The following is a 26491-nucleotide window of genomic DNA, read 5'->3' on the forward strand; positions in this document are numbered from 1 at the left end:
TACTATACTTCGAGTAGGTAGCTACTAGCTAGAACTTAATAAAATGGCTATGCCAAGTACCAGCTTGGTGCATTAGATTCGGTGGATCGTCGTGCTAGAAGAATCTTAGCGTCTAAAAGTTTTGAATATCGGCGCATTAATGTCTTTTAATAAACCTCTTACCTCAACTCAACATGACGGATTCAATACGATGAGATCCCTCCCCACACCCCAAGTGAGAATTGAGATTCTCATTCTATACAGGTATTCTGGGGGGACGGCGCGTACGCAGTCCCCACTACCAAAAATTACGCATCCGAGTTATCCACATTAGGGATAATCGCAGAGGTCAACCCAGCCGCAGTGCAATGGAAGGGCCTCGCTCTGGGAGAACCGCCTTCTTGATCACGGTGTCTCCTATGCCAGGTAAGTATGCTAATTCTAGTCAGCACGGGGGTCGTCATTGCATGCGAGCAAGTCGACATAGCGCAATGTGCAACCACGTCAAAGTGGTACAGCGACTTCTAGCGGTGAACATCTAAGTTACAAAGAAAAGTGCTTGGAACGTTGGACGTCACTGGTAGACGTACTTTGCGTAGTGTGTACCTTAGTAGTTACCTAGATTACACTAGATGGCAGCACATCTCAGACACCGATACCTACCTTTAGCACACCGACGCATTTGTATGTGGTTGCAAAACGGTGGCGTAAACTCGTGATCACAAAACAAATACATACTTATAACGCGTAAAATTTAACTTCTCATGCGCCATTTTAACTTTTTCTGTCAAAATTCATGCCAAAAGTACGATTTTAGTCTTTTAGTCCTTGAACCTTAAAATCAAAGGGCAGAAATAAAACGTTTCAATTTATTAAAAGAATACTATTTATTCTGAACAATTATTTACATAAAAATTGTATAAGTACTATTCAACAAATAATAATTAATAACTTAATTCAATGAGCCATTTGAGCTTGTCTCATTAATTCTTACAACTAAATCACTGAACACTCGACTAGTGCGTGAGTCTGGCAACTCTTTGACAGCAGCCACACCTTTTCCCGCCAATGCCCCTACTCTAGGGTCTATGGGAATGCATCCTAGGAAAGGTAACTTGGATAGCTCTGCCAGGGACTTCCCACCACCACTTGAAAATATGTTCGTGCATAAACTGCACGATGGACATTCATAGCTAGAAATAAAAAATAAACATAAGCACATAGTCCAACCACATGTCGGACTAAATATAAATATTACCATACTAATATGATACAGGCAACAGTGTCTGTTTGTTTCCTTTTTAATGCTCAACCACTGAACCAATTATGATGAAAGGCACATAGATAACATGCATCCATCCTCCATGATGGACAATGAAGTGATCCTATAAGTTTCTTTTTAGAATTCCATATCTCAAAAGGAAAAAAGGAACCCTTATAGGATCACTTTGTTGTCTGTCTGTCTGTACGTCGTATCTGTCAAGAAAACCTATAAAGTACTTCCTGTTGACCTAGAATCATGAGATTTGGCAGGTAAGTAGGTCTTACAGCACAAGTAAACGAAAAAAACCGAAAACAATGAATTTGAAACATTACAAAAAAAAGTATGTTCACGAAAGATTTAATTAACTGAATCACATAATAACATTGTAAATTGAAAAATTAAAAAGAGCAACCGCCGAGTTTCTTGCTGGTTCTTCTCGGTAGGAACGGCATTCCGAACCAGTGGTCAGGCTCTTCACAGATAGAACGAATGTTGTTTGGTGTAAAAAATCTCTATAATTTTAGTTTGTGCAATTAGAACTAGATGGCGTTTTATTAAAAAATAAATTACGGTGCGACTGGGTGCGACAAGGCTATCTTGGCGCGTGGCGAAATTCGGAACTAACGGTGCTGTCAAGTGTCCCCTTTGTTCTTGTTTGAATACCTATTCGCCTTTGTTCTCCAACAACGCCCACCTGTCAATGTCAATCAAGTGGCAACTGGCAAGAGAGCCTTGTCGCACTGTAGTCTGGCTGGTATCTCTACGACTTCAAAAAGTTTACTAGGTAATGGCTTATGCCTATGCCAGTTTAATAGGATATGGCTTTCAAAAGGTAAGTTTACTAGCCACTGAACACTATTACTCCTATGCTACTAGCTGAAGCCCGCGACTTCATCCGCGTGGATTTTAAAAATACTGAGGGAATTCTTTGATTTTCCGGGATAAAAAGTAACCTATTTCACTCTCCAGGTCTATATCTATACCCATAGACTGTACATATAGACCGGTATAGTCTATAGTATACCCATGCAAAAATCACGTCAATCCGTTGCACGTTGCGACTTGATTGAAGGACAAACCAACAAATAAAAATAATTTTGCATTTATAATAAGGGTACTACAGCAACCTTGACATCCATGTTTGTGCTACATTTTAGTTTACGCAGTGTAACTGCATTCGTGATCCATCCATTCAACCTTTGTAGAAGTGTACTGCTGGGATATTCACTTATAAATTCATGCTAAATTCAACATAATAATATAGAGGATGCAGTACAAAATATCATCATCATCATGTGTAAAGAAAAAATAAAATTTAGTTTTAAATAATAAATTACAGGTTTTGTTTTATTACCTCAACTTTTTGTACTGAAAGTACTTCTTTCAATGTATAAAATAATAAACAATGCGGCCGAACTAAGAATAAGACTGAATTTCTGCCATATTGCGACGTGTACCTAAGCGGGATTATAATTTTTGATTCGTATTTTCTTTGAAGTCACTACCTATAAAAATAGTATATATGAATCAAACCTGCACACTATTGTACGTATAGCTATATAGTTGACCTAAAAAACTAGTATCCAAGGCCGGAAAAATTTAAAAATAAATTATATACAATAGTTACTGCAATTAGAAACAGATGGCGCCACTACGAAAGATTAGCTGACATCTCTATTCCAGATATATAATGTACTCTGTGCCAGTGGTAAATTAAAACTACCTGACTATTAAGTATACCTGACTATATAATATAAGCACTTCTAAAAAGTTTACTTGAATAAAAAACATATTCTATTATATTCTATTCACATATAGATGGCGCAGTCCGTCATTAACTTGCAGTGTTCTACATTAAAGTGTTAAATATATCTTGTGTGGTAGTTTGAATCACCCTTGACAGGTTTTTTTTCTTTCAGTACCCTGAAAAGATGCTTTCTCTGGTTATACACTGTAGTCTGTGCTCTAGAGTCTAGACTCCACTGCAATCTGTAGGTATGTGTACATTGTACCTTTCGGGACATACTCACCCACTCATATTCTCAATGATGCCCATGATAGGAATTCCAGTTTTTCTGCAGAAAGTGATCTCTTTCCGTACATCCTCTATGGCGACTTCCTGTGGAGTTGTCACCAGTATGGCGGAACACTGTGGCACATTCCGGAGGTTCTCCATTACCGTTATATGCTCATCTGATGTTCCTGGAAATTATCATAATTTTGGTATAATTATGTATCAAAACCACCAGGTTGCTAAGCTGAAGTGGGCGGGCCACATGGTTCTTAGAATGATAGTCGTTGGGATCTAAAGCCCACTAGGTGGACAAACATCAAATAAGTGCCACTAGATTCAGGTGTGTGGAAGTCTTATATATGATGGAGCAGAGTATCAGCAGTGGATTACGAGTACATCAGTGCATTCTATATTATTAAATACAAGAAACCAATTATGTTTGCAAATAGCTTTTCTCCTCCTTTTTCTAATATATACAAGCAAGGATCCGCTGAAGAATTCTTAAATCCGATTTCCAACAATTTCTCATGTAACTTTAAGAACCATTGTCTTCCTGCCTGTTTCAAACCATATATGGCTTTGTTTAGTTGACATATCCCATTATTTTTATATCTATTTATATCTAGCAGCATTTCTTTTGCTTTTCTAATCAACTCTTTGTCTTTTCCGTGTGTAACTATATTTTTTAAATATTTATCCAGATTTTTCGGCTTCTTCATATAAATTTGTTCATCTATATCGCCGTTTAAAAATGCAGTGCACACGTCTAGTTGGGATAATTTCATTTTATTTTCAATTGCATGTGCAATAAGTAGTCTAACAGTACTCATTTTCGCAACAGGGGCAAATGTTTCAGTGTAATCAACTCCTTCTTTCTGATTAAACCCACGCGCCACAAGTCGTGCTTTTCGTCTATCTATTTCTCCCATTGCATTGTACTTATATTTTAAAATCATTTTACTATCTATTAAATTCTTGCTTTCATTCCTGTGTACAACTTTCCAAGTATTATTTTTAAGATGAGATTCAATCTCGCTTATTATTGCATCTTCCCATTCATCAATGTTCTCGTCTATTTCACAGAGGAATGATTGTTCAGCATCCATGTCATAATCTTGATGCCATGCTGGTGCGTTTCTCTGTCTTTTATCAGTAGAACTAGTCAGTTCGACTTCATTATCTGTACACATTTCACGATCTATTTCATCTATTTCTGTAGTTGCATCAACAAATATTTCATCATTGTTCAATTCCGGTTCTGATTCATCAATTTCATGTTCTTTCAAACCTTCATTGTTTTGTACATTTTCTTTTTCAGGAAAAAATATAATTTCTATTTCATTTTTATCAACTACATCTTGTTTTCGTTCTTCTTTGTTCTCGTTTTCATAATACATTTTGTCTAGTACTTTGACATCTCTGCTAATCATTACATTGTCTGTTTTTGGGTTGAAAATCCGGTATGCCTTATGATTTTCCGAATATCCTACGAAAATTCCAGGTGTCGCTCTGGCTTCAAATTTTCCGTTTTTCTTTCCTTTTTTAAGTACAAACGCCTTAGTTCCGAATATGTGAAAATGTCTTACAGACGGAACTCTCTTCACCCATTTTTCAAATGGAGTCGCGTTATCAATACTTGTGCAAGGACTACGGTTTGCCAAGTAGTTAGCTGTATTAATAGCTTCAGCCCAAAAAACTTCATTCATATTAGCGTCTATCAACATACATCTAGCTTTATCAAGCAATGTCCTATTTTTTCTTTCTGCTAAGCCATTCTGTTCTGGCGTGTATGGTGCAGAAAGTCTCCTTTTGATGCCATTATCTTTTAAATATTTGTCAAAATTATTGTTAATGTATTCTGTCCCATTGTCACTTTGTAAACATACTATCTTATTTTTTGTAAATCTTTCAGCCTCATTTTTGAATTCCTTAAATTTTGTTAGAGCTTCATCCTTAGTTTTCATTGTATATACTCTTGTATACCTTGAATAATCATCTGTAAATGTGATGAAGTATTTGGAACCCCCCTTCGATAGCTGTCTCATGGGACCACATACATCAGTATGCACAATTTGTAATCTTTCATTTGTTCGTTGCTCATTTTTAGATACATTAAACGGCAGTTTTGTTGCTTTGCCTTTAGCACAGACTTCACAGTCTTTAACTGTGTCACCTATATTGAATTTTAAGCCTTCCATAATTTTCTTATCAAGTGCTATTCGCATTTGTCCTTCACTAAGATGTGCTAACTTTCTATGCCATTGCTGCATATTACTTGCTTCACAGTAATTAGCTTTCTCTTCTAAGTTTTCTTTAACGTAGTATAAACCGTCTGTGTGCCTCTCTGCCTTTAACAGAATTTTATTATTTCGCATCACAGTAGCATTTTTTTGTTTAAATAAGACTGTTCCACCTTTATCAGTTATCTTTCCAACTGACATTAGGTTTGTGGTCAGCGACGGTACGTACAAGGCTTCAGTTAGTTTTAGATCTGGTATTTTATTAATGTAAAGTTTTGCTGGACCACGTCCTTCGATTTTTGCAAGACAGTTTTCTGATGCTAACCTTAACGTTTTGCTATCAGCTTTATCCATATTAATGAATCTTTCCGATTCATGACTCATATGTGACGTACAGCCGCTGTCAAGACACCACTTCTTCATTTTTTCTTTATTATCATACGTATTTAGGCATGTTTCTTCTGAACAACATAGATTTGCATTATTTTTATTACCTTGGTCCACTTTTGACCAGCATTCATTAGCTTTATGCCCTTTCTTTTTGCATTTGAAACATTTAACAATATGTTTCTTATTTTTGCCACGTTGTCTACTATATAGCGCCTCTTGTTCAGAGTTTTGTTCACTCGTACTAGCTATATTTTTTCTTGCTTCAGCTTCTTCAATTATCTTTATTTTCAAGTTGTCTGGATCTGGTAGATCATCCCTAGATTCTATTGCAATTCTAAAATTTTCAAAAGATTGAGGTAAGCTGTACAGCATCATTATGCTAAGTAGATCTTTGTTAATTGGTATGACCATATCTGCTAGCTTATCGACGATATCCATAAATTTATTCAAGTGATCGACAATATTATCATCATCTTTCATCTTCCTCAATATTAATTCTTTTAATAGACTTGCTTTTCTTGCAGGACCTTTGCTGTAATATATGCTTTGAAGCGTATTCCAAACATCTTTGCTTGTTTGACAATTTTTTACTTGCTTTAATTCGCTAGGTGATATTATTAGTAGTAGCTCGGCTAAAGCTAATCCTTCTTTTTCTAAATATTTATTTAACTCATCACCGTCTTGGGATGGTTTTACAATTTTATTGGAAACATATCTCCAAAGGCCAAGTTTCGACAATAGCGCTTTTGCATGGATCCTCCATGTATCGTAATTTTCACGTTTCAATGGCTCTATGTGCACGTGATGACTCATTTTTTCTCTTTTTAATCACGTTTATAGGTCCATAACCTCTTATATATGATGGAGCAGAGTATCAGCAGTGGATTACGAGTACATCAGTGCATTCTATATTATTAAATACAAGAAACCAATTTTATAATTTAATTACGCCTTTTTATTTTCGTGACAACCTAATAACATTAGTCAGTAGTCATAGTAACCAAAAGTCTAAATCTACTCATAAATCTATGACCTCTATGACAGGAAGTCTCTATAAGAGATCTATGTCCACCATTGGACATTATTAATTTATGACCAAATAGAACCACTTTTTTACTAAGTTAAACAGGGATGAAAGTTTGTATCAAAAATTTGTTTAAAAGTTTGTATAAAAAGTTTAGATTTTCAAAAATTTAACTTGAGTGAAGTAAGGGGGGGTTGGCTAATAATAATTAACTAAAAACAATATACCTGGAGGTGTGTCTATCACTAGGAAATCCAAATCCTGCCAGTATACATCTTCCAAGAACTGCTTGATCATAGAAGTCTTCTTAGGCCCTCTCCACACTACAGCATCATTGCGGGACTTCAATAGAAAGCCTATAGACATAACACCTAGTCTTTGTTCTTTGTCCAAATATACAGGAATCCAACCCTCTGATCCTTGTCCTTGGTGAATGTTTTGGTCTTCTAAATTTAAAATGTAAGGTACACTGGGGCCACATAGGTCAATGTCGAGTAATCCAACCTAAAGTAAATGACAACAATAGGTAAGTTACTGATCTAAAATTTAAAAACCTCCGACACGAAAACCCTCTAAAAATTAAAACAATAACAATATTGCAAAGCCCTATAAGTAGTAATATCTTAATCCAACCGTCATCGGTTCGGTGGCCCCTAAGGTATATTCCTTAACATTAGCTACCATGTACAGCTTTTCTTCTGATTCCCCCGATACGACGACGACGGCCTGGATTGAAATGATTTTTTGTGTAAATTTATACTACTTATAGTATAACAAGAACGGTGCTAATAGAACTGCGACGAGTTCTAGCCTTATAATCAAGACAAGTGTAAAAAATCCGTGAGTACCTTATAACCTCTTTCTTTTAGTGTTAGCGCTAATTGTGTGCTGACTGTAGATTTTCCCACACCTCCTTTACCAGATAGAACTAATATAACACGTTTTACATTTTCCAACATCTTTATTTTGTGAGATTTTGTTAGATAAATACCAATAAATACGTTAGACGACAGAAGATTATTTTTCGAAAAACAAACTTTTTTATTTATTCAGTTTGACAACTGTGGCCCTACCGCGGTTGTTTGACAGCTACAATGTCACGATCGCAATCATCTCTGATTGGTTAATGCTCGCTCACTATTCGCCACAATGCATTGTTGCAACAAGAATCGCACAAATTCAGCCAATCAGAACAATTGAGATTGTAATAATGATTGATGCAGGTTTTAGACAATCGCCGACAGTCCGTGTGACCATCTCAAAAATGTTGAATCTGCCCAAGACGTGCTAAAAATCTGCCATAATCTGCCAAGCTCACAAGCTCGACTCCTGAAAATGCCAAAAATATGCCATCGCAAACATTTCAGAATAAGTCGTGCCCATAGGGGTGCAACTCCAGAACATTAAAAAATCGCAAATTGAAATTCGCTTGTGGTGCCATCTAAGCGCGAGCACGGCTAAACAAATAGATAAGAGTTTACAAAAGACGTCAACAGATGGCGGGCACATTGCTGTAATTTTAATGACATTAATAAATTATAACCTCTGTGATTATAACCAACTTTTCATGTTTTCGTGTGCTGTAGTAAATATTTATATTTCTGTTAAATTTATCTGACCCTGCTTTAATAACAGGACTCTGTAGTCTGTATTTCCTTTCACCACCTCGATAACTATATTCTAAGGATTGATTTACGGACTCGATTCATGCCTGAACGACTGACCACGGCTACGGATTACGGACTTGTTTTTGCTTTGTGAAATGATTTTTCTGTGAATATATTTGTGCAGAAAAATGCCACGGAGATCTCGATGTGTGTCTGGATGTGACTAATTCGGTAAGTATAAAATCAGCTCACTCGTAATCTAACTCAAAATTACTTCAATGAGTCAAACTCTGTGCACCATTAAGGCACCATTAGGACATTAGGTACCTATATAATTCCTGCGATTTCGTCCGCTCGAAAAAACTATTTTAGAAATCCCGTGAGAAGTCCAATTTTCCGGGATAAAAGTGGCCTACAAGTTACAACCGTCTGATGAAAGCTATCTCTGTACCAAACAGATCATCTGTTTGGTACAGAGATAGCCTGACCACCACTTTGTCTACGTGGATTTAGGGTTTTTGAGAATCCCATGGGAACTGTTTGATTTTTCCGTGACAAAAGAAGCCTATGTCCTTACCTGGTGGCAACCTATCTCTGTACTAACTTTCATCATATACGGTTACACAAATTTACTGTAAAAAGCTAGCATATAGACAGGTTGACACACTTTTGCATTTATCATATTGCTGTGGATTATTAACTACTAATTCTGTAAATTTTTTGTTTTGTAATTAAGTGTACTTACAACATTTGTTTTGAACTTTATTGACTAAGTTATTTTTATATTATAGGTATCAACTATCAACTAATTAAGTACAATAAGTAAGTATAGACTAATGCATATTTTATGTTACTATTTTTTCAGATGTTTGCATGGCTTTCCAAAACCTGGCTACTCCTCTCTATGAAACCATTTAAACAATGAAAAGAGATAGTAGGACAACATTTAGAAATCAAGACTGATGATGAAATATATACCTAGTTACGAATTGTCAAATTTGCAATCACCAGTTTGAAGATCGTTGAAATACACCAGTTGTGGTAGTAATATGAAAGTTATGAAAAGTAAATAACCAAAAATTTTGGATTTGAGCGTTACCTATTTCACAATCTCGTGGGTCTTGAATTTGGGTATGTATTTTATGTACCTAGTTACGAATTTATGAAAATAAAATACTTTACAAAACCTTAAAACCTTTTTATTTCTAGGTATAGTGTTTTATAATTTAGTATCTTAAAGAGACGTCTTGTAATATATATTTTTAGACATGTTTTAAACAAACGTTAATGGAATTATTGATATTTTTTAAAAACGTTCAAAAGTATAAAATATGCTAGTAAAGTACTTTTATAAATAGCATTTAAATTTTCGCGCTCTCGCACGCCTAGGGCGCTATTAGTGCCCTCTAGATGTGAGCACACGCGTAACTTTGAAAAAGAAAACTTAAGTCGCACATCTATCTCTAGTAATATAGTAGATAATCTATGGTCGTGCCTGGTCTGTGGGTACCACGAACCTATATCTATCTAATCCGAACAGACCGACAAGAAAGCGAGGTCCTTAGACAGGGTCGTCCATATAGTAGATAATCTATGGGGTCCTCCTTGCATACAATCACAGGTATTTTGAGCGTCTGAGAGTAGTGTACAATGTACCTATTTTCGCATTGTCGTTGCGTTTAGTTTTCGATATGATTTTGGTTTTTGAGTTATAGTCTGTGAATGACGTTGATGACAGTAAACAGTTTGACAGCGCATGCGTTGCAAACCGCCATCTGGCGACACGTTTGATTTTTTTCAGTTTTATTTAGGATTTTTGGGAAGTGGACGCGTTTGTTGTGTGCCGGTATTTATTTTAAGAAATGCTAAATTTCTTCTCTTTTGTAACAGACTGTTGGACGTTTTCTGACACAAATCGTTCGTGATATCGTTACAGTTATCATTTTTGATTATTTTTCTTTGTGAACTTCTCTGTAGTGTGTTTTATTTGAGTTGAGTGTGGCTGTGCAAGGTTTTGTCCCCACGGCACGAGATTTGGACCGCTGTTCTACGATTTGAGCTATTTTAAGGTATTTTTCGTAATAGTTTTGCATTATTCTTAAGGTTTTTATGTTAATTTAATTCAATTTATTTGTTAAAATCAATTGCTGAGTCGTTTGTCATGGGTACTTGCTTGCGTCTTAGTTAGCCGGCACTCATTCAAGCTGTTTCGTATTTCGATCCAATCCGAATGGTTCCGAAAGAGTGCTCGATAATCGATTGCAGTCATAACTATAAACCTAAACCTAAGCTCATAACTCATATAATTATATCTTATCTATTTATCATAGTAGGTATTGGTTTCCCAATTGTTTATTTATTTTAAGCCACACCTCTATTCTTTAGTAGTGTCTAGAATTTTTGATTTCTTTTATTTAAATACTTAGGTAAAGAAAATATATATAAATAGATTGACTATTGTTTTACTGAGTAGGTACCTCCATAAAATGATTCCTTAGTTAGGTACTTTATTCATTATCACCATCATCAACCCATCGCCGGTCCGCCGGTGCTCAGTGGAGCACAAGTCTTCTCTCAGAAGGAGAAGGGGTTTGGCCATCATAGTCCACCATGCTGGCCAAGTACGGATTGGTAGACATGCCTGAGAGTTCTCCATAATGTTCTCAAAATTGTGGGAAGTCTGTCAATCTGCACTTGGCCACTGGTGGACTATGGTCAACCCTTCTCGTACTGAGAGGAGCTCTGTAGTGAGCCGGCTATGGGTTGATCATGATGATGATGACTACATACTAATGTTTAGGTTTCATAGATTATATTAATGTACATACCTAGTTAGTTTTAAAGTATCTAGCAGATGGTCTTTTCATTTTTAGGGTTCTGTACTGAAGGGTGACAACGGGATCCTATTACTGAGCCTTAGTTGTCCATCAGTATGCCTGTCAGTCTGTCTGTTTGTTAGCGGGCTGTATCTCGTGAACCATAGAGAGTTGATATTTTTACTGTGTGCAGCTACAATAACAAATAATAAAAATTAAAAAGCACAATCCCTTCTTCTTAGACTTCTTTTGTTGTGCGTGCATCGCCCTTCCCCGCTGAAGTCTTCACTCCAGCCATCCAAGCTCGCTCCAGAAGCCGAGTAGACTGCCCAGGTTGCCGAGGGCTTCATGGAGTGAGGTCGGGGAACCCAAATGCACTATCCCTTACGATGGTACAAGACCCTTCTGATGCGAGTCTGACTCGCACTTGACCAGTTCCGAAAACTTCGAAACTGGCAGTAACATAGTACGCGACAGGTCGAGATGGCATTCGGGGTGGCGATGCCTCGCACACCCGCACAGCCGCCGCGCTAACACGGAGCGGGATAGCGCGGGTGACGTGCTGATGTGCAGGCCGTCTGCCCGCCTCATACATCGATTGCCATGTCGAGTACCATAGGTATAAAATACTCTAAGGTTGAGATCAATAGAGCGCACTCTGACTCTGCTTAGACTTGAGACAGAGCTACATCTCTCACATAAATCTGTATCGTTTTAACTCAATCTTAAGTCTGAGCAAAGTCAAAGTGCGCTCTATAGATCTCAGCCTAAAAGTAGGCAACTGTATAGGTCATTGATGTTGGAAGAGCTATGTAGGTACGTCTTGTAAAATCAGAATACAACTTGCATTGTGTATAAATAGCTTATTTGTTTAGTTAAGCGTGTGCCATGTATGAATAAAACATATGTGCGCACACCTGGCCTGACCTAATGCAGTACTTGATGACATCACACCCTTGGGGCTTGGAATAATTAAAATATGGCAAAAATAGGTCATAATAGTGTGTTTTACCCTTTTTTGAAAAGTGTCTTAGTTTGATCCTAAAGTGTTCTAACAAAAAATTACAAAAAATTTATTCGATCTTAAGTGCAATAAAAATGCATTTAAATTTTGCATTTCAAATTTCGTCCCGCCAAAAGGTCGGCGGTTCAAACCCCGCCCGTTGCACTATTGTCGTACCTACCCTTAGCACAAACTTGACGCTTAGTTGGAGAGGAAAGGGAGGAGGAGGAGGAAAAATATTAGTTATTTAACATGGCTAATATTCTTTAAAAAAAAAAAACTACATACATGCATAAGTTATCACAGTGTGGCCGTGACCTTAGGATTTGAATGTATAAATAAGGGTGGAGGTGAAGCCATTACTGCACCCCTCGCTCCCGTGAGTCACACTTATAATAACTATGAGGGTGGTTGTACTTTTGGCTTGATTAAAATTTGGCGACAATCACCAAGCTATTATTATGTACGGAACATATACCTATTACCACAAAGTAAAGATATATGATACTACATAACATACCTTATCCTACATTTTAAAGTCTCAAGCTCAACGGGAAAAGGTAGATTGAAAACCGAAAGGTGGACGGTGCAAACCCCGCCCGTTGCACTATTGTCTACTCCTAGCACAAGCTTGACGCTTAGTTGGAGAGGAAAGGGGAATTAGTCACTAGCTGATGCCCGCGATTTCGTACGCGTGGATTTAGGTTTTTAAAAATCCCCTGGGAACTCTTTGTTTTTCAGGGATAAAAAGAAGCCTATGTCACTCTCTATGTCTTAAACTATACCCATGCAAAAAATCACGTCAATCCGTTGCGACGTGATTGAAGGATAAACCAACAAACGAACACACTTTCGCATTTATAATAGCGGTGGTGATTTAACATGGCTAATATTTTTATTAACAAAAAATATAGCATCACTGCGCATGCATAATCCGCTACGTAATTTGTAGAGTTCTGTAGATGTAGGTTAGGTTCACAGGCCACAGCACTACCTGCACGCAGCGCGTCGCATATTTAGAAGCCATGGATGGCCCTGCGTTTTTACAGTTATTTGATGATCATTATTTGAATTTCGAAAGTGTTAAAATATGGACATCGATTTTACGGCCTTTTTATTATCCCACAAAAAATCGGTTAAGCGCGAGTTGGTCTCGCACACGAAGGAAGGGTTCCGTACCATTGTAAACGATAATATTTATTTAGCGTCAGAAAACGGTTTCCACGCTGAGGCTACGCATCCATCCATTTCCATTGTCACGATTGAAATTCGGGTGGCGGCTAATTTCGATCGCTTCTCGTATCTTTCGCGGTACTAGAAGCTATTCCCGGGACAATATGGAAACCTTGTCGAAACATATGTAGTACTTACCAGTTCTTTATTGTACCGGGTTAATTTTGTCAACAGATTAGTTGTGACAACAGATCTGTAAAAATAAAAACAGTCTTGGCGTTCTAGGCTTCTCGGCCTTAAGAACTTTGTTTATTTATTCTGTGGTTACGTAAATCTCGCGCCGTGGAAAGATTTCGTCTCGAAAGCAGATTAAATAGTCGCCGTTTCATGAAATTAATCGTGATCCCGCTCACGAAAATGCCGGCTTGAATTTTTATTTATTTCTTGTGGCATGGAGTCTTGTAATTTAGAATGGTGAAGAAATCTGCATGCCTGAGAGTTCTTCATTATGCTCTTAAAGATGTGTAAAGTCAGTCAATCCGCACTTGGCCAGTGGTAGACTAGGTATTGCCTAAGCCATTCTGAGACCAATGTTCAGTAGTAGACTGGCGATAGGTTAACAATTTCAACCCATCGCCCGCGCCGGCCACGACACCCCCACATCATTACCTCAAGTTGAGAATTTTTTGAACCATAATGGTAATGTGTGGCACAGCTTTAAAAAACTGGCCAAGTGCGAGTTAGGCTCGCGCAATGAGAGTTCCGTACTACAGTCGTATTTTTTATTTTTTTGACATTTTGTAAGATAATTCAAAAACCATGATACATAAAAATAAATAAAAATCAGTTTTAGAATGCACAGGTGAAGACCTTTCATATTTCATACCCCACTTGATATAGTTATCTTACTTAGAAAATTGAAAATACTAATTATTAGTTCATGACCACAATTTTTTTTTTTGTGTGACTACAAATTCACGGTTTTCAGATTTTTCCCCAAATGTCAGCTATAAGATCTACCTACCTGCCAAATTTCATGATTCTAGGTCAACAGGAAGTACCCTGTAGGTTTCTTGACAGACAGACAGACAGACAATAAAGTGATCCTATAAGGGTTCCGTTTTTCCTTTTGAAGTACGGAACCCTAATAATTAGAATCATATTAGAATCTAGTCATACACCAATAATTAATTTATGAATCTACTTTTGAGTTTTGTATTTTCATGTCTACGTAAAAGTCGCTACGTCATATTACATTTTTTACAGGTTTTAATTTTGAATTTACTTAAATAGGTAAGGTAGGTACTCGTCTTAATCGTAAACATACCTGCCTATATAATTTAATAGGCATGTTATTTGGCAGAAAACCCAATCGATTAACTATAACAATAATTAAAAAATATAACCACGAAATATATATTTAGCATATAAATGAACATCACGATCGCAGGCGCCCTGACCGCAAGGGAATAAAACTAATAAGACAAACCGTTCTCAGCTGGATGTATCCAATAATAGGCGATCCCCCATGCCGGTGATTTATGGCCTAGATGTCGTAAGCGCATTGCCAAACAGGGGATACGGGCTATGGTGACCGGGCGTAGTAAAATGTGTTAAGTGGGCTCAGTTCGGTGCTTTCTTCATACAAACGTAGGAGGGTAATTACTACAATATTTGATATTGTATGCTCAAAACTAAGTATTATATCGATTAATCTCGCCATTATCTAGGTTTATTGATATATGAAACATTAAAAAAAATATGTTTTAAAGTTACGAGCCTCAAAAGATTCCTATTTTAACACAAAATTTATGACAACTTTGGGCGTTAATAAATAAGATTAGGGGTATGAAAATTGTAAAGGAATTTAACATTAGCCATAGTTTATTTATTCATTAGTTGAAATAACTATACTTTGTAAACATAAAGCTAGTAGTTTTTTCTCAAAAATACTTTTCCTAAACCCTTGATTTCGGTGAAAATCATCGTGCCTCTCACCTTTCTCATACATTGTCAAGTGAAAAGCAAACAGGTTCGGTCGAGCGTACTGCGTCACCTTAACTTGTTAACTTAGATTACTTATTTTTCTTCTCTAAAGTTTTCAATACTTCTGGTTAAGTACATGATAACAGCCACGTAACTAAGTACTTACGTATTATATAAGTGAGTATGTTAAAATTATTAAATAAGTAAGTAATGTTAAGTGCAACAATTTTTTTTTTTTTTTAAAGAATATTAGCCATGTTAAATGACTAATATTCCCCTTTCCCCTCCAACTAAGCGTCAAGCTTGTGCTAGGAGTAGGTACGACAATAGTGCAACGGGCGGGGTTTGAACCGTCGACCATTCGGTTTTCAGTCCACTCCTTTACCCGTTGAGCTATTGAGGCTCTATTTTGTTGCGGCTGTTGCAGATTGCGGTGTGGAAAATAGGACGCTGCGCTGTAAAAAGATTTTTTTAAATGGGTCGCAGCATAAAATGCATAAATTGTCCCACAACATACCTATTCCTATTCTTATACCACAGTAAGGCATATCTTCATATACTACAGTAAGGCTTTTTATTTTATTTATTTATTTTATTTATTGACACTTTATTGCACACAACACAAAGTAAACATTGAAAAAACACAATACAGGATCTTATTCTAATAGATGTAGCATGCAAAGGCGGCCTTATCGCTAAAGCGATCTCTTCCAGGCAACCTTTGACGAAAGGAATCACGAAAGCACGGGTTGGTGCGGCAGCCGAAAATGGCCCTAGTTATTATTATAAATTAGACTACATACACATGCTTTTTAGTCTCTTTCCGCACTGCAAATGCACTTCTAAATCCGAGAATTCTCGATTCGAACTAGCCTATGTACCTACTATTATAGAGTACGATTATAGAGTACATATTAGTCTATTTTATTAGTATATTGGTATTATACATATTATTTAATACATGTATTAGTGGTTTATGTATTAGTATGTATCAGTTATCTGAATGTATGTTTATTAGTAGGTATATTACACACCACCTGCAGTCTAATCTATATATATAAAAGGAGAAGGTGACTGACTGACTGACTGACTGACTGACTGACTGACTGACTGACTGACTGATCTATCAACGCACAGCTCAAACTACTGGACGGATCGGGCTGAAATTTGGCATGCAGATAGCTATTATGACGTAGGCATCCGCTAAGAAAGGATTTTTGAAAATTCAACTCCTAAGGGGGTGAAATAGGGTTTTGAAATTTTGTAGTCCACGCGGACGAAGTCGCGAGCATAAGCTAGTTTTCTTTATACTTTCCAATCTTTAAGGTTGTCTGGTAGAGATCGCTAATTAGCGATAAGGCCGCCTTTTGTATCTTCCTTCTGTCTGTGTTTTTTTTATATTCTTTAATGTAATCCTTCTTGTGGTTGTGCAAATAAAGTGTATTTATTTATTTATTATATTATTATTACTATTTGTATGAGGGTATTTTATGGCTTTGGAAACCATGATGGGGATCCTTGTGCACAACCCCTCATACAAATAGTACTATGGCTACTTTGGATCAAGAATACTTTTGATCGAGGATTCGGATTGGATGCTGTGCGTAAAGAGCCTAAGTACTTATCTATAGTTCCCGGCAGCTCGCTCATATATTGCTCCACGTGCTCGTGTATACTGTGTACGGATGTAGCACTCACACTAATACAGATGGCGAATGTGCGGGCTGGTGTGTTCCGCTCCCTCGCGTCGCGCGCTCCACTGATACCTAAAAAATGCTACTGCGACGCGTCTTGCGGTTAACTTCAAGAACGACTATTTAATTGGCGCGGTATTGGTGTGATACACACAGTTTTCCATATCACATCTCTATCTGGGTAGTGATTTACTGAAGTCTTTTAGCTACTGTAGAGTGAAAATAAGAAGAATAATTTCTGAAAAATGGGGTCATTCGCTGAGTAGGTGGGTAGACTGAAATAAACTGTATTTTGCTCAAGTACTCCGCCGCTGCAGATCTCGAGCCCGCCGCAGGGTGCGCTTAGAATTGGTTCTTTTGCTACCATCCGCGCTAATGGCCACGCGATGACTCTGGGATCTGCTGAACATATCTTTCCATCATAGTGCGCTTGCATGGGCAATTTTTTTAAGCAGTTGTTGCTCGGCAATACGTATGGATCGATCTCGAGCAATAAGTGGAGCAATCTGGAGCAATTATTTCGCATTACATTGCTGAAATTTTCCGGCATTGCTGGGTATTACAGTAAATTGCTCCGCGTGGTCGCATTGCGGAATTTTGATTGCCTGTGTAAGCGTACCTTTGTAAATACATAGCAATTTGATCACTCTTTTTAAAGCTCAAGGAAAAATCATAATCTATTGATTCCATTACTTGGTTTAGTTCTCTCAATTTACCTACACGCGAGTCGATGTTTTCGGGAGGGTTGAAAATCCAATCAACTCCCCCTCAAATAAGAGCTCTCTCAATTTGTACCGACGACTGCTTGACGCGCTTACGAGTCATAGCTTTAAACAAACCGCCTTACAAATGCTTTACACGAAATGTTTTGGGCTGATGGGACTGACAAATTTCTTATCGGTTCGGTTAGAACATTTTCGAGAGCATTCGGAAATGGTAAATTATATAGTTTCGCCTAGAAGCCTGCTCTTAATACGTGAGCTCAACAGTAGTAACTTAAATCGGAAAGACTACGGAAAGCGTTATTAGTAAAGCCATTACGAACGTGCGGACTAGGTCATAAATCATTACGATTAAGGGTTGTGAGAATGCCGCAGATGTCGTTATCGATAAAAAGATGTCGTTCGGATGCAGGTAGTAGACGCAGGTAAAAATTATGGGCGCTTTTTGTAACCTGTTATCGACTATCGACAAAGGTTTTTGTTGCTGTTACATGACATCGGGTTCCAGTTCCATAAGACCTGTAAGTGCGAGCGAGAAGTGCGATCAAAATGATTTATGACCCAGTTCGCACTTTCGTAATGGCCCTAGTATAGTTTGGACCTCATTAGGTAGGTACGCCATATGGATAGTGTTGGGATTCATTGACTTATATAATATATTACTTCGTATGGACAGGGTTATTGAACAAACAAAATGGCACCGACTCAGTGGTGCTTTAGCACCAATGCAACCTCAGTGACGTCTGGATTTCCAACGGGTCGTTCATTAGCATCTAAGAGGTGGCGCTGATTTATTTGGTTTCTAAACCGTGAAAATTTTTGTTCCCTTGACCATATCTTGTTATATAATTATATCGATGCATGGTTGGGATTAGAAATTACCTTTTGCAGTTGGCCTTACAGAAATAACATTTGGTAGATGGAATACACGAAATGTTTCGGTTGATGGGACTGACAAATTGTTTATCGGTTCGGGTAGAACATTTTCGAGAGCATTCGAAAGTGGTAAATTATATAGTTTCGCAACCTAGAGGCCTGCGCTAAATTCGTGAGTTCAACAGTACATCGGAACTGAAATTGGTAACTGGAAAGCACTATGTTCGTGTTTGAAACTCAGTAGTTATGCCATACGATAGAGTTGGGGATCTTAAAATATGTTGGCCTTGCAGTCTACAGAAATAATTTTTTTTGGTTGATAATAGATTCAGTTGAATCCTGTACAAGGCTCAATAATCCATCTGGAGCGTCTAGGATTCGATCTAGGGCACGCACAATTAACTTTTCAGAATTATGTGCGTTTTAAGCAATTCAATATAACTTGTTTTAAAAAAAAAACATCGTGATGAAACTTGCATGCCTAAGAATTCTCCATAATGTTGTCTAAGATGTGTGAAGTTTGCCGATCGGTTCTTGGCTACCATGGTAGACTGTGGCCTAAATTCATCGCATTCTCAGAGGAGACCCGTGCTAAGTAATACTTAGGCCAGCGATGGGTTGTACTTGAGATGATAGTATGTCAATAAACTTGTTTAAGTTGCGAAAGACCTACGTTTTGAAAATCTTCAACTATAGTCTGTGGCAGCCACCATTTATAGGTCCAAGATGGCTTGCTCTAAAAGGGAATTTACTTACGTAGATAGCCATGTTTTTTTTTACTGTGACAGACAGACGCACAATTGCATTCATTTACTTATTTGGCCTCATGCATCGACGCAATCGATACCTTGACCTATTGCAGTGCAACGAGAAATCATTGATTTCTAAATCTGACTATAACATATTTAAAACATTAATTTAAATGGTAAGTGTGTATTGTATAGGTATCTAATGTACCTTGTTTGCCTCTATAAAATGTAGAATGGATACAAGGAGGTGTTACTGTTTGAGATTCCATGAGAAACCAGGAATTTTTTACTCGCGCATAGAATTACAAAAGCAGGAAAAATAATTCCAGCTACGGAATGTGAATGCCTGAATATGAAAAGACCAAAGGCAATGTAAAGTTTGGGTGGAAGGCGTGGAGAAGACTTAAGAAGGATGGGTAAATAGTATAGTCAAAGGTTAACGACATACATATAGAAGTTTAACCTGTGGAGCAACTTGCACAAAATATGAAAGCACAATAGACCAGCTGCTCGATTGCGGTAGAATGAAAGCTACAATGTCGTGATCGCAATCACCTCTGATTGGTTGACGCTCGCTCATTATTGGCTACAATGCGTTGTTGCAACAAGAATCGCACAAATTCAGCCAATCACAACAATTGAGATTGTAATAATGATTGATGCAGGTTTTACAAAATTGACCTACGGTAATAGAACCATGGAACAACATAAAACATAGTTACTCAAATACCAAAAATAAATAAGTAGTTAAGAAATTCTTATAGGTAGGTCTTACTCGCTCATGGCAATTTTAAGAGAATTTTGGAATAGGAAAGTAACATGGTGGTGATCCTACGAGGTGGATTTTTATTTATGAATTTTAGATAATATAGCTAAGTATTTAAATAGTAAACTATAAAGTCTTGAAAATGATCCGGTGGCAGGTGAAACGTGCATAGCATGTCTTAGAAGTCTTAGAACACTCAAAAGGCTTTTTAAAAATTCAGACGTCGTCGAGTTGCGGACGTGATCTAAAATAGGTCGGGAATGCTTTGTCGGACATGTAAATTTTTATCCGGACGAACTTACAATAAGACAACACCTCTGACTAAGGCCGGACGTAGGTGAACATAAAATTGCACGAACTCTAAGTATAAATGTAGAGCATCCTTCGCCGAAATAATATACCCTAGGTGTGTTTGACCGCGACTTGATTCATGTTATGGGGTACAATCTGTTTAGTGCTTAGTTCGAGCTAAACCCTACTTTCTTAGAAAAAGGAATATCAACACAGCTTAGACACCACTCTGCTATCCAATGCGACACACATGGAAGAATTCTGTCAAGATAAATACAGGATTCTTCACAAAAATTCACTGCAAGCGAAGAAACATGATGAATTGTAAAAGAAAAATAATATATCCTTCCAAAGCCTCTGCTCGTCCTCAAAAACTGTTAAGGCCTTAGATGGTAAAGCCTATCAGTTATCGCGCTTCTATCTCGGATGTAACGTCATTAACCATCAGGTGAGATTATTATAGTTAATCATTTACTTGATAGAAATCTATATGAGAACCACTGGAGTGTAAATAAATGAGAACTCACATTCAAAGCCTGTCTAAATTGGTTAGATTAAATTAATAGATACTGTTTTAAAGTAACCAAGATCATGTTAAGTATATCGAAAAAGCTGTAATGTATTAAAATGGAGTGGTGCCGGGTAGAGGTTTTCGACATCTGAATTTAACATTCGAAGTGGTGTGCGTTCTAATTTCTGGATCATTCCATTCATCTTAAACAGGTGCAACTAGGTCAAGAACCCCACATCGTGAGTCGATATTAACGACGATATTGATCGCGACATTACGGAATACAAGTGTGTTACGTTCGTTATCGAGTACACCAGTTTTAATCGACACATTTCAGTCGGGCATGTTACAGGCATTATGTCAGCCTCTTACGCAATTAAAGCAGTTAAATAAGTACAGAACAATAATGCAAAGGTGATTTCTTTTTACATTTTGCTCTCTTCTCTACATTTTAGATAGCGGTAACATAGAATGAGAGACCGGAACCGTGAAAGAAGTTAGCGCAATTATTATTTTCTTATTAAAAACGCCACACTCCTTGCCCTATTAATGCGAATCCTAGTTATGTCTAATAAATTTTGCTATTATGACTGCAAAGAATGATTTATCCCGATTTGGTACTCATCAGTTTTAATAAAACAGCGTTCGTTATCTTACGATCCCAAGCGTTTAAGAAATTCTTCTTCTTCGGGTGCCTCTTCGACTAGCGAAGATTGGCAGTCAGTATCTTCATATCATTATCGACATCCACTGCTGGGCATATATTATCTTCTGTTCTTCTATTTCCACATACCACGGTATTGTTCCGCCTGAATCCAGCGGTTCCCTGTCCCTGCGACTCGTTTGAAGTCAACCCGAAAAGCAAACTTCGTTCTATTCGTCGCAAGCGAAACAGCTCACGATAGATACTGGCGATTCCCGTCCACTCTCAGATGCTCGCGTTTTTGATTGACGCATCACAACACTTCCACATTAGTGAATCAAGAAATGAACTGCTTCAAAGATTTTGTTATCTGGTCCCCTATGTTTGGTCATTTGCTTGAAGTTCTCATATTACCACTATCAAGCTCAGTAACTAACCTTAATTGTTTTACCAATTACTGTATTAAAGCCAGTAAATTGGCCGTACTACAATTTTGCGTCTCATCTTACCTAGCACTACTTTAATTCACCATGATTTATTGAATCATTTCATTTCGTAACGGTAACAAAATCTGCGTCAATCATAATTTATCGATCTACAAATTACTTTTAAATTAAGGAATGATGTCATTATGGCGTGACGAATGGTTAGAAATAATGATCTAAGGGACTTACCTATGCCTAAATGGAAGATTACTTTTTGTACTTCCAAATTCCAATCGGTCTAGGGACAAATAAAGTCAATTGCTCGCAAGGGGATTCTTTAGTTGGCATTTGGCACGGTAGTCGCACGGTATGTCGTCTCCATAAAAACAAACTCGATTGGATGATCGCTTAATCATCGCTGAGTTTTGCATGGAGATGTCATATCACGCTGATCTCTCGCGTCTGAATATCAAATATAATATTTAGAATCAACCCCCTGGACTGAGAGAAAGGAATTTAGGGATTCTTAACGTTCATATAAAAGCTTTTACTTAAAAGACTTGATATGGCTAGTACAAAAGTTTCAAAAAGACTTGATAGGGCTAGTACAAAAGTTTGAAAAAGACTTGATAGGGCTAGTACAAAAGTTCTAATGAACTGCATCTGCTTACTACAACCACCTACAACTACATCTACTTACAAGCGGTGATAGTCTAGTGGTAAAGACGTCGGACTCCTGTTCGGGAGGTCGGGGTTCGATCCCGGGCACGCACCTCTAACTTTTCGGAGCTATGTACGTTTTGCAATTAAATATCACTTGCTTTAACGGTGAAGGAAAACATCGTGAGGAAACCTGTATGCTTGAGAAACATTTCCATAATGTTCTTGAAGGTGTGCGAGGCCTGCCAATCCGCACTTGGCCAGCTTGTTATGGGCAAACCCTTTTCTTTCTGAGAGGAGACCCGTGCTATGTCCTGCGATGGGTTGATCATCATGATGATGATGATGATGATGATGATGATGATGATGATGATGATGATGATGCATCTGCTTAGACAGGTTCCACTATATATGTACATATAATAGATAAAAAGAATGACATCAGACATGTAAAAGTCCTATGATAACGATAGTTCCGTGAATAAACATTTAAGTACAAGTACATTGATGCAGTTGCAAATCGTTCACACTCTGTTATCAGTTTGGAGTGGCCAGTGTGCCAGGCCATGGGTGTCGTCCGGAGAGCTGATAACGTGGTTACAAGTGTTGTAGGTTATTTGCATTATAGATTGTTGCTTTAATTAAGCTTATTTACTTGATTTAGCTGAATTATAATGATGACATAAAATATTATTAATCTTTATTCGTTTTATAGATTACTAGCTGACCCGGCGGACTTCGTACCGCCTAACCGTCGATTCTTTTTCAGACAATTTTTTAAATTTTTCTCTCAGTAAGAACCATCCTCGTACTTCAAGGAATATTATTGAAAAAGAATAAGCGAAATGTTTCAGCTGTTCTCGAGATTTGCGATCAGCAACACATTCAGCGATTTATTTTAATATAGAGAAGATTGGCGCCAAAATAAAAGTGAATTCATAGTATTTACTTAGTTGATGTTTAGTTTTGCTCATTCTACACACTGAAGTTTTAAGTTTTTATTTTTGTAAGCTCCCCACACACAACATGTTTGTGGTCATGCAATAAAAAATATTACGAGTCGCATTAGCTACCTACATAAATTGTGCAATATCGATAAAAACAGTATTCTTTTTAAATAATTTTAAATACACATCAAAAATTGCGAACCGGCAGGAATCGAACCCGCGTCTCCTGGGAGAGCTGCATTGTAATATGGGCCTTTGAAAGTAGTTTCGATAACTGCAAAAAGATGTCGCTACTAGATGGCAGAAACAGTCGCTTCAGTACTGAGTGAGCATACACATCACAAATATCGTCACTGGCAGTAAGCGGGCTGTAGCTTAGTGGTTGGAGCGTCGGGCGCGATCCCAGGAGACGCGGGTTCGATTCCTGCCGGTTCGCAATTTTTGATGTGTTTAAATACACATTACATTACATACACAATTATTTAGAAATTTCCTTCAAGTGTAGGTGAAACACTATAAAAATTATAAAATATAGTATTCTTTTTCGTTTCAATTTGTTTTGAGCAATGTGTAGATGTAGCTAGGAAAAGCTCAAGATCAAAGCTTATCTTATCGATAATTTTGGACAACGTATTGTTTTTTTCTTCATAATATGAATAAAAAACCGGCCAAGTGCGAGTCAGACTCGCGCAATGAGGGTTCCGTACTACAGTCGTATTTTTTCGACATTTTGCACGATAATTCAAAAATTATGATGCATAAAAATAAATAAAAATCTGTTTTAGAATGTACAGGTAAGAATGTATAAGACCTTTCATATGATACCCCACTTGATATAGTTATCTCATTTCGAAAGTTGAAAATACTAATTATAGTTCATGACCACAATTTAATTTTTTTGTGTGATCTAACCCTAAATTCACAGTTTTCAGATTTTTCCCCAAATGTCAGCTATAAGATCTACCTACCTGCCAAATTTCATGATTCTAGGTCGACGGGAAGTACCCTGTAGGTTTCTTGACAGACAGACAGACAGACAGACAACAAAGTGATCCTATAAGGGTTCCGTTTTTCCTTTTGAGGTACGGAACCCTAAAAATTGAAAATTGAAATTATTTGCAAGACACATTGTACTTAAGATGTAAACATAATATTATTAATTATTCAATATGTTTCGTCAATTGACATGCATAATATGTTATAAATAATAACAATAATTTATTCATGAGAATGCAGTTAAAATATCAGTTTGCGAGCCTTATACATTCTACCAATAAATTAGTGGTGTATGAATATTTGATATTTCACCTAAGTAGGGTTACGTCTATATAATATGAGTTGTCTACATGATCATTATTGACCCATTAAGAAAATAATTTATACATAATAAATCAAACTATGTAAGTTCTGTTTAATTAGTTTTGTAATCTCAATGTTCGGTATGAGCATCACTAAAATAAGTCATCTATACCTAAAGGCTACAGATATCATCAATGGTCATTACTTATCGGTTTTTGCAATCGCATGCAATGGATAGCCTAATTGCAGTATATCGTGTTCGTCCACGAGTAAATGGGCCTACTACTATTATTTATTCCATTTTAGATGTGAGCCAGTTACCTTAATTATTATTGTTACGTGATTTCAAATTAAATTAGTTGAGTACTAATTGAATTCATATGGCATCTTTTGTCTTTGACATAATTTTGACTCAGATGACTAACTATATTATTGTGATTAATAACTAAACTACAGGTTTCTATTGTATATACCGGTTTCATATTAAATTGTTGATGTTTTTATGAGTATAATCTTTACCGGTTTTTGGGAGCGTTATTTGATCGAAAGTATTATGAAATATTATAGTGTTATCAATCACTTAAGTCTTATTGGTATTTTAATTACATCTTCTTCACTATGTATGTTAATTTGTTTACCGTCCTATATTAACTATTTGATGTGCTTATTTTGATTAACTAAATTGTAAATAATATCTATATCATTTTAATTTTTCATGTTATCATCTAAAATGTTGAAAAAAACAATTTTATCAACATCCTCTAAATAAAATTAATTTTAACTGATAGTCAAAATTACATATGTATTTTAAATTTTTTAATTTGTTAACTATATAAAAAATATTGCTATCAAAATCCGCTTTTAATTCGATAGGGTTTTACCATTTTTATCATAATACTAGCTTCTGCCCGCGGCTTCGCCCGCGTGGCCTACAGGAAACAAATGGCATTTTTTTTTCAGAAGCAAACATTATATTAACATCAGGACGCGCACCCTGAATAGCACCAAATAACACATATAACCTTCCTACCCCCATTTCATCCCTTTTCTTTTCAGGGGGGGATTTTCTCATAGTCGTTTCTTAGCTGACACCTAACCTCACGAAAAAACCTATTTTCCAAATTTCAAGTTAATAATATCAATAATTAAAACTTTCCCATACAAACTTTCATCCCCTATTTTACCACCCTTATGGCCGAATTTTCCAAAAATCCTGAAATACGTATTTTTTTATTTGTGACCGAGAATCCAAATACCAATTTTCATGCAAATAACTTGAAAAATGACGGACTTTCATACAAACTTCCATCCCCCATTTAACCGACTTAGGGGTGGAATTTCGAAAAATCCTATCTTAGTGGGTACCTACTCTTTACAAAGAATAGACCCTCCAAATTTCATGTCTTTAGGAC

General features: G+C 36.9%; 2 protein-coding genes and 1 non-coding gene across 4 annotated transcripts in view; 1 reads left to right on the forward strand and 2 right to left on the reverse strand.

The window, feature by feature from the left end:
* Window positions 1–251: 251 nt before the first annotated feature.
* Window positions 252–413, reverse strand: LOC117988029 (U1 spliceosomal RNA). Its single transcript, XR_004674386.1, has one exon. It is a non-coding gene; the product is annotated as a U1 spliceosomal RNA (small nuclear RNA).
* Window positions 414–847: 434 nt separating this feature from the next.
* Window positions 848–8165, reverse strand: Nubp2 (NUBP iron-sulfur cluster assembly factor 2). Its single transcript, XM_034974426.2, has 5 exons — window positions 8150–8165; window positions 7760–7969; window positions 7139–7415; window positions 3274–3445; window positions 848–1172 (listed from the first exon to the last, which is right to left on the reverse strand). Exons 2-5 carry the CDS (start codon window positions 7868–7870, stop codon window positions 932–934), a joined length of 801 nt encoding a protein of 266 aa, XP_034830317.1. The 5' UTR covers window positions 7871–7969; window positions 8150–8165; the 3' UTR covers window positions 848–931.
* A 2164-nt stretch (window positions 8166–10329) lies between these two features.
* The window catches only part of tty (tweety), an 86429-nt gene continuing 70267 nt past the window's right edge, over window positions 10330–26491 (forward strand). For both annotated transcript variants that reach the window (XM_034974427.2, XM_069502565.1), the window contains exon 1: window positions 10330–10587. The gene's annotated coding sequence lies outside the window, so the exon portion shown is untranslated. The remainder of the gene's footprint in view (window positions 10588–26491) is intronic.

The sequence above is a fragment of the Maniola hyperantus genome, chromosome 13, assembly GCF_902806685.2.
Source record: "Maniola hyperantus chromosome 13, iAphHyp1.2, whole genome shotgun sequence".
In the NCBI taxonomy this organism is placed as follows: domain Eukaryota; kingdom Metazoa; phylum Arthropoda; class Insecta; order Lepidoptera; family Nymphalidae; genus Maniola; species Maniola hyperantus.

Bases quoted from the DNA above. Each gene is read 5' to 3' on its own strand.
- Nubp2 (XM_034974426.2), bottom strand. From the start codon at position 7,870: ATGTTGGAAAATGTAAAACGTGTTATATTAGTTCTATCTGGTAAAGGA. The intron at 7,416-7,759 runs GTACTCACGGAT...CATTTACTTTAG, and splicing joins TAAAAGAAAGAGGTTATAAG to GTTGGATTACTCGACATTGA. The intron at 3,446-7,138 runs GTATATTGTTTT...GATAATTTCCAG, and splicing joins AGTGATAGACACACCTCCAG to GAACATCAGATGAGCATATA.